Source organism: Camelina sativa, chromosome 12, assembly GCF_000633955.1.
Source record: "Camelina sativa cultivar DH55 chromosome 12, Cs, whole genome shotgun sequence".
NCBI lineage: Eukaryota > Viridiplantae > Streptophyta > Magnoliopsida > Brassicales > Brassicaceae > Camelina > Camelina sativa.
Genome location: NC_025696.1, coordinates 7,057,554 through 7,066,188, shown reverse-complemented (window position 1 = coordinate 7,066,188; position 8,635 = coordinate 7,057,554). Strand labels below are relative to the sequence as shown.

Here is an 8,635-nt window from a genome sequence, read left to right as displayed (position 1 = left end):
GAGGAACACTTGCACTTGAGCGCATGCATACACATGATTTTGAGATTTAGAAATGACAATCAAAGGATCACGAGAGGGGCCTCATCGGTTTTGGCAGGTGTGGTCTCTTGTGTTGGTGGCTCAGTCTCAGCAGGAGCTTTCTCTTCTTCCTTCACAGCTTCTGGAGTTGGCTCGGCCTTGGTTGCCTCAGAGGAGTCCTCTTTTGTCTCATCTTCCTTCTTTGTCTCTTCACTAGACTCTTCCTTCTTCTCCTGCAATTCAACAAATCAGCAACATCAGTTTCAAACTTAATATATATGAGTTTGTTCAATCAAGAACTTGTACTGAATTCTGTCTTAACTGTTACACTTCACGTTTTTAATTTAAGAATCTTCAAAAAATCTTCTAAGATCCTTTTAAAAGAGTATATTGAAATTATTTTAGATATTGTATACTATATCAGGCAAGAAAATATGACGAATCATATTTCATAGTATTTTTGCCTTCGAGCTTCCATCTTCCATGATATACTAACTAGAATGTATAACATGGAACACAAACGCAAACGCAAACAGTAAAAGAGACTTGACTTTATTTTCTAAACCCATGCCATACCAAAATGCGTCTTTCAGTGATTAAAAAAAGAAGACGATCGATATTAGAGAACACAATGACAAAGCCAAAAGAAATGATAAAATGGAATCCAGAAACCTGAGTTAATGTGGTATCTGTCTCGGTCGTGGCATCCTTGGACTCAACAACAACATTTTCAGTCGGGACGGAGCCTTCGACAATGTCAGATTCCTTAGGTTTGCTCGCACAGCCTCCCATGGTATTTGGTTGAATGGATTAGTTTCAAAATGCAAATTACAATTGGGAAGAGCTGCGGAGCCAAAACAAAAGAAAGAAATACAAAGAGGCCAAGACTAAATTTCTTATTTTACAATTGGAGGCTGTGCAAATGAAGGAGATGGCTGTGAAGAGAGATATATAGGAGGGATGGTGTGGCTTAAGCTATTTCAGGTAAAATTTGGTCAATTTCAGATTTACGAGTCATTACAACTTCGATTCTCTGTCACCACCTATTTATCCGGAAGACAACTTTAATCTCCACCATTCTTCTATTTCCGGTCAGGGGACAACATTTCATGGATTCACAAAGCTCCTCATTTATTAGATTGCAATATTGCAATCAAACTGAATAACAGAACGGAATTGCGGATAACAAATTCGGGTCTAAGCAGCAATGCAATGGGAACAAAGATGGATAAAAAACAGAAGGATAATGCTCAGAACAAATCCAGTGAGAAACCTCTTCTAAGAAAAACGATGTTTTATATATGCAAAGTGATGATATTCTAGCCATTCAAACGGAGAAGATGGTTACTGTCTCATATTTGAACGATGAAAAATTTGCTTCCAGTTTTCTCAGGCACAAAGAATTGTATCATCATCCCTGGTTTGGCTGCCTACCGCGGATCCTTGGTGCGATCCTGAAGAGAAAATCGTGGTTCACCGGTGTGACCTAAATTCTCTGTGTCAAAAGGTGTTGAGCCTGATCGGCTATTAGAGCCCTCCGATATATGTTTTCCACCCAAGTCTTCCACGTCTGCTTCATCAAGTTCTTCTGTTACTTGGTGATCACTGCTTGGACCATTTATGACAAGGCTTTTGTACATTGTTAAAGCTTGAGCAATCATGCTGGCAGGATTTGAAGCACCACTTGGAAGCAACATTGTCGTTCCCTAAACACCCCAACAAAAAAACACAAGAACATTAAATAAGCCCGAGCCATGCCTATGCCAAGAGATTGGAAAGGAATGTTGTGATATATTCATTTACCTCCTTGGCAATGTTACCGAAGGCTTGAATGTATTGTTCTGCAACTCTCAAACTCGCCGCCTGCAAATTGTACAGCGAGAAAGTATGAGATCATATCTTGGACACCAAAAAGTAAGAACATTAAGCCCAGTAATATTAGTGCTATGACTAAAAATCCCACAAAATCTTTATCTGGAGTGAATAAAGACATACACATCTAGAAATTTGTGTAAATACTATGAAGAAAAGCTAGCTCGTCAAAATAAAAAATATGAATACCATTCCCCTGCTTAATCGCAATTATTTACCTCTACTCCCCCAGTTTCATTGAGAGACTGAGATAACAAGACAAGGCCTCTCGCAGTTGCTTGTGCTCTAGCTAGTATTGCTTCTGCCTCACCTGTTGAACATCATCAGAGGATAATATAAGTAAAAAACAGTGGGAGATAGTAACCATATCGCGCATTAGCAGGGAATAAAACAGTTCCTCATGCACCAAGCATTCATTGGTATATAGTGAAAGAATAAGCAAATGGAATAAAAACTTTCTTGTAATGTAATTAACTAACAATTGAGATTACATGCTATGTGTTCTCTTTCTCAATCATAATGGCTTACTAACCTTGTGCTCGATTCACCTGGTCCATCTTTGCTGCTTCAGATGCCAAGATTACAGAACTTTTCTTACCATCAGCAATGTTGATATGGGATTGTCTTTCTCCTGTTAAATATAGTAAAGAAATGATAAGAAACATGCAAAGCAGGCCTCGAAGATGAGTTTTCAAAGAAAACACAGTAAGGTTTACCTTCAGACTCAAGGATCTGGGCTCTCTTTTTACGCTCAGCTTCAGCTTGCATTTCCATAGCAGCTCTCACTCCATGAGGGGGCATAATATCCCCTGGAAATACATGAATTAGAAATAGGCAAAAAAAACAAAAAATCACCTGAAAAAAAGAAAACACAAACAACTTACTTATCTCATAACGAAGGCACTGAAGACCCCAGTCTCTTGCAGCAACATTGATGGCTTCCTGCAAGAATGTATATCCATCTCAAAAATTCATCATATGTTTTCTTCTTTAATGGATATACTTCCTCTAACCATCATGTCTCCTTATGATTTCGAAAAGAGACGCAAATGACTTAAAATATCCAACAAATACAACATGAGTACATCCCCCAGCGGAATCTAAAATCCATAAACCCAACTTGTGGAATACAAACAACATTGCCAGAAGTGATAAATTTTTCCAACTAAACAGCTGAAGCTGCAAATGATCAGTAGGGACTAACACCAAATAGTCAAAGCTAAATTGACTAGACTTTGAAATTGAACAAGTAGCAGATTCTAAATTCTTTGCAATGTAATGGAGCTTAAATACAGCCCTAAAAACCTGAAAGAGAGAAAAAAGAAGGATAAGAAAACAAACCACTATCTTCTCGTTGAGAGTGTCTCTTTCCTCAAAGGTCTTATCAAGCGTGATCTTACCAAGCTCACTACGCATTGTGGTCTGAGCAAGTTGTACAACAGCATAGATAGGACTCTCAACGCCATAAGAAGCTAATTTAGGATCCACAATCTGCCAAAAAAATATCCAAAATCGATAAGAAGAAAGCAGTAACAACAAAGGTACTATGAGAAAATGGATTTTTTAAAAGAAAAAGAAGATAGACGGACCTTAACGTAGAGAACACCATCGATGTGAATACTAACGTTGTCTTTAGTAATCGCAGTCTGATTTGGAATCGGGATTGCTTCTTCCTTGAGGGAATGAACATAAGCAATACGATCCACGAACGGAATGAGGAAGTGAATCCCCGACGGTAACGTCTTAGCGTATTTACCGAATCGCTCGATTACAAACGCCTTCCTCTCCGGAACTATCCGGATTCCCCAGTTAACCGGCGGCGTTAATTGAAAACTAAACCAAAACGAGCATCCGTAAAAATCAAATCCTAAAGGTTCTCTCTCTACTCATTACTCAACATCGTTCGAAATTTCACACAATGGGGTAAACGAAAATCGTACCTGTTGGAAGGATAGCCGGCGGAAGTGAAGTGGCGAACGGTTGATGCGGCGGCGGAGAAAATCGGAGGAGGAGTGGTGGTTAGGGAAGATTGACGGAGGTACGCGACGGACCTCAAGGCGGTGTAACCGACGGAGCTTTTACGAACGAGGTGGTTCATCCTTTGTTGTTGTTGTTGGAATCAGAAATTTGTAGAAATTAAAAAAAAAAAAAAGGAAAAACCCCAAACAAAAACCTCTTATAGTCGTCTTTCACACTATTCAGGTGCTGTTTCTTCGCCGGATCTTGAAGTCTTCACGCAATTTGGCGTGGAGCGGAGGCAAAACAAAAAATCTAGTTTGGGCTTCGATGGGTAGTTTAGTACAGTCTATTGCTATTGGGCTTATCTCTATCTAGCCCACTAAGATGCCTGTAAGATCGATATGTGTTTTGTTTACCCATCATTCACTGTTGTTATTTAAACTTATTTCAAAAGATTTAGTTGAAATTAAATTCATTGTACAAAAAAATTATTAGTGACTTAAAAAGTGTATACAAAAATGGTTATGGACTATGGTTTCTTTTAGTTTATTTGAAAAAGCATGAATTTAGAATGCATGGGGGAAAAGCAAAGTTTAAAGGGTTTTCACATGGAGGGCCTTGTGTCCGAGTCATCAAGATCCGACGCCGTTCAACTTTTTGATACCGACGTCGAGAAATGAAAATGGAAAATGACGTGGAGCCCATCTCACCTTTAAAAAGTATCCTCTCTTTTTTTCTTTATGTATCCACGTCGACTTCATGCACCAACCTTTTCTAAATTATGAAAAAGTTTAGCTTTCCTTTGATCATTCACGTGTAGTTTATTTCGCCTTTGACGCTTTACTATTTATACTTGAATTCAAATATAGATGACTACTGTTTATAGATATAGATATTTATTACATATCGATCGCTTGTTGAGGTCTAGTCGTGTAGAAATCTATGGAGCAGTTGTGTGATCTGATGACTCCAACCCGTGTGTTGACCGACATGAGCAATAATCGACGTGGGGTTGAAAAAGTGACATTCGTATGAAATATTGGACGCAAGTTTTATGTCGAGGAACATCAAACATGATACATATTATAATATGATAAAGAGAGGAACTATGCGATTTTATAAAACAAGAAAAGGTACGAAGATAAATATTTTAAAAAATAAAAGCTTTCATAGCTCAGTTGGTTAGAGCACCCGTTTAGTAAGCGGGAGGTCTTGAGTTCAACTCTCAATGAAAGCATTATTTACTGTTTTTTTTGGAAATTTAAAAATATGAAGACATTAATTAACAAAAATGAGAACATAATACATTAAAAGGCCCTTTTGTCTAACCTTTTTTTTCTAAGAAACTAATTTATTTTGCTTAGATTTCAAAAGAGTCAAATTCATGTTTTCTTTTGGTGGGATAAAGAAAAAGATGAACATGTAACATGGGATCCAAAGTCTAAAGAAAGACATATTTTGTGAAAAACTATTTAACAAAGAGAAAAGTGGTGACACACTTTACACTAAATCCAAGTCATTAGATCTTAAAAAGCTTATAACATGACGACTTCAACAACATGCACCTCACCTCTTCTGCATACAACCCAATCACTGTCGTCAATATATATATGCACGCACCTATATATATGTTCGTGTATCTCTCTACTATATATATATATATATATATATATATATAAGTGTGCATATATAGTTTGAGTTAGAAATTGGAAAGAAATTGATCAAAATATATATCTACATAGTTAAGCTATATAATGGGTGATCTTCAAATCGTGCCGGTGTACAATAAGGTGGAAGCACAGTACGTAGAAATGATGGTGCCTTTGTATTCTTACGGTTGCGAGAAGAAAGTGAAGAGGGCTCTTACTCATCTCAAAGGTACATAATCAAGATTTTTGATTAGTCCCACCTATATGGACATGGTTAATCATAAAAATGATTTCATGAAATGTAGATAGATATGTAACTAATAAGCTTTTACTTTTCTTTATAACGAATATATTAATCAGGAATATATTCAGTAAAAGTAGACTACTACAATCAGAAGGTGACGGTGTGGGGAATTTGTAACAAGCTTGATGTGTTAGCAACGGTGAAAAAGAAGCGCAAAGAAGCTCGGTTTTGGAATGTAGACGACAATAATGATGATCAAGAGAGCGTTGATGATGGCATCGTCGTGAAAGAAGACACTACGAAAACTTCAATGGACTCAAAAAAGTCATCGGCGTTTTATACGTATTCCACGTCGCCTCCTAGATTCAATATAAGACCTCCTTTATCACTCATTAGAACATCTTCCTTCACATGGAAAGCCGTGAAGAAGGTCTTTTCTAGATCCCTTTCCTTTTGAATCACGTCTATATGTGACCCTAATTAATAATGCTCCAAGAAACTCTAGCTCATTGGATCTCTTATAATATTTAAAAGTTTCTAGTTGGTAAGACTTTACGTTCGTAATGGTAGTTCAATGGTCACCGCTTTGTTTGTCTATATATGTCAAAGATTTATATTTTTCCCGGTAAAATTAATCTTTCTTCGGACATATGTAATTCAGATGTTTAACCCCCTATAAAATCTGAAAGTTAGTTAAGATTTTGGATCCGGAAAAAACAAAATGTTTGCCGTCTAGTGAAAGAAGTGCAAAATGATTCATGGCTATACCTCGTACATATAAGATGATTTCAGATGAGGCATCACAAAACGCAAGGCGAAAAGCCTCGTATTGAACAAGGTATCCGCAAGGCTATACTAATTCTGAACGAATGTATCCACTATCTAGATGGTAAAAACTCCAACGGCTTCGTCTTTTAACACAGTGTGTGTGTGTGTGTGTGTGTGTGTGTGTGACTCTCTCTATCTATTATTGTGTATCAGTTCTGTTAGGTTGTTTCAGTGTATGTTTTCGTAAGCTTTAGAAACATGGCTGTCGTTTTGTTAAAATGTAAATCAGTCAGTTAGATCAGAGTTTCAAGGGACGATGAGATCTTGAAGAAGGGAAAACAAAGATCAATCACCATACATGGAACTGGAGCTATACTATTAAAGATTTGAGACAAATCAACCAAGGAATGTTCAGCTGCAATAGAGATTGTAGTATAATCATCACATTTTATTCCTCTATTTCTGGCTGCTACTACTCTTCTTTTTCAGTAAATTTCCAAACTTTCGGAGCAAAGGTTTCTTCTTTTTCTGCTGTTGATCCTTTGAGAGCAGACTTCCAGCATCTTCTGTGTGTTCTCCTGAAGACAAGCCATTACTTAACTGCTCGCTGCCTTCTGCTTTCGATTCTACTTCCTCTTCAGCAAAGTCATGCTCTGTCTCTCTTTCTGAAGAGGCTTCTCTCTTATCTAAGCCTTCACCTTCTATGGATTCTTTATCTTTGTCTCCTTCTCCTACTGCTTCAACTTTGTGAGCTAACCAATGGATTGCTGTGTCATCTTTCAAATGTCTATCAATTGCTTCCATTGGACTTTCTTGTACCTTTTCTTCTCCGGTTCTGTGATCAGAAGGAATAGTATTAGTAACCTCTTCTCTGCACCTGAGACCATTTTCCTCTGCTTTAGGGAACAAGTCATAATCTTTTTCGATTTCTATGAGCTTGCCGTTCTCATCTTGTTTCTCTTGTGTAGAAGAAGCTTTTTCAAGCAACTTTGATAACTCTTCGATCTTCTTAAGCGCACAAGCCTCCTTAGCTTTCAGATCACCGTTAGTATGAATTACAGTCTGCAACTCAGTTTCTTTCTCAAGTAGAGTCTCTTTCATCTTTGACAACTCCTCTATCTTCTTTGACGCTGAAGCTTCCTGCACCTTCAGCTCTTGATTTTCTTGATTAAGTCTTTGAAATTCGTTTCCCTTATCAAGCAAACTCTGCTCGAGATGTAACAACTCATCAATCTTCTTTAAAGATGATGCCTCCTTGGCCTTAAGCTCCTCGTTTTCGTGAGAAACAACCTGCAACTCGTTCTCTATATCAAGTAAACTCTGTCTAAGATGTGTCAATTCTCCAATCTTCTCAAGTGTTGAGGCAGCTTGGGCCTTGAGCTTCTCATTCTCAACAACTGCAGTCTTCAGCTCGTTTTCTTTATTAACCAAATTTTGTTTAAGACCGGACAACTCTTCTTTTGTCTTGAGTGATGAAGCCTCTTTAGATTTAAGCTCCTCATTTTCGCAAACAACAACTTGTATCTCTCTCTCTTTCACGAGCAAGCTTTTATTTAGATTTGATAGCTCTTCAATCTTCTTTTCGGCTAGACAGTTCTTGGCTTTAAGGTCTTCAATCTCAAGGACCATATCATGCAGCTCATTTTCATTATCAAGAAGATTTTCTTGCAGCTTCGCCAACTCTTCAATTTTCTTAAGATAGGCAACTTCCCTTTCTCTTAGCTCTTCATTTTCTTGAGTAGAACTCTGGAGTTTGGTTTCTGTATCAGCAAAGATTTCATTTACCTTTGATAACTCCTCAATTTGCTTATGATAATAAGACTCCTTCTCTCTTAACTCTTCATGTTCCTGAACAATGGTCTGCAGTTTGGCCTCTTTCTCTACTAATTTTTCATTCGACAACGAAAACTCCTCGATCTGCTTGATATATTCAGCCTCCTTTTCTTTGAGCACCTCAATTTCGTGAATACTGCTCTGCAATTTGGTTTCTTTCTCAACCAATCTCTCGTTCACAGCTGATAACTCTTCAATTTTCTTCAGACAAGCAAGCTCCCTTCTTCTAAGCTCCTCAGCTTCTTGAACAATGCTCAACAGTTTGGTTTCTTTTTCAACCAAGCTCTCATTC

The 8,635-nt window shown here is 37.6% G+C and overlaps 4 protein-coding genes and 1 non-coding gene across 6 annotated transcripts in view; 2 read left to right on the top strand and 3 right to left on the bottom strand.

Annotated features, from left to right (window-relative positions):
- LOC104730618 (phosphatidylinositol transfer protein sfh5-like) lies at positions 10 to 1,054 on the bottom strand. Its single transcript, XM_019233927.1, has 2 exons — positions 691 to 1,054; positions 10 to 251 (listed from the first exon to the last, which is right to left on the bottom strand). Exons 1-2 carry the CDS (start codon positions 808 to 810, stop codon positions 60 to 62), a joined length of 312 nt encoding a protein of 103 aa, XP_019089472.1. The 5' UTR covers positions 811 to 1,054; the 3' UTR covers positions 10 to 59.
- On the bottom strand, positions 1,232 to 4,312 carry LOC104730615 (stomatin-like protein 2, mitochondrial). The gene is made up of 9 exons (XM_010449809.2): positions 3,831 to 4,312; positions 3,480 to 3,723; positions 3,232 to 3,381; positions 2,775 to 2,832; positions 2,607 to 2,699; positions 2,423 to 2,521; positions 2,109 to 2,200; positions 1,822 to 1,881; positions 1,232 to 1,724 (listed from the first exon to the last, which is right to left on the bottom strand). Exons 1-9 carry the CDS (start codon positions 3,986 to 3,988, stop codon positions 1,449 to 1,451), a joined length of 1,230 nt encoding a protein of 409 aa, XP_010448111.1. The 5' UTR covers positions 3,989 to 4,312; the 3' UTR covers positions 1,232 to 1,448.
- On the top strand, positions 5,013 to 5,086 carry TRNAT-AGU. The gene has a single exon. It is a non-coding gene; the product is annotated as a tRNA-Thr (tRNA).
- Positions 5,514 to 8,635, top strand: part of LOC104730612 — an 8,699-nt gene continuing 5,577 nt past the window's right edge. The window contains exons 1-2 of one of the 2 annotated variants that reach the window (XM_010449806.2): positions 5,514 to 5,727; positions 5,859 to 6,105. In XM_010449806.2, the coding sequence (XP_010448108.1) occupies positions 5,604 to 5,727; positions 5,859 to 6,105 (371 nt within the window). In that variant the 5' untranslated portion in view covers positions 5,514 to 5,603. Of the gene's footprint in view, positions 5,728 to 5,858; positions 6,478 to 8,635 lie in introns of those variants that run through there. The other variant, XM_010449805.2, reaches the window with a different exon arrangement.
- Positions 6,840 to 8,635, bottom strand: part of LOC104730614 (WEB family protein At4g27595, chloroplastic-like) — a 12,546-nt gene continuing 10,750 nt past the window's right edge. The window contains exon 4 of the mRNA XM_010449808.1: positions 6,840 to 8,622. Within this exon, the coding sequence (XP_010448110.1) occupies positions 6,967 to 8,622 (1,656 nt within the window). The 3' untranslated portion in view covers positions 6,840 to 6,966. The remainder of the gene's footprint in view (positions 8,623 to 8,635) is intronic.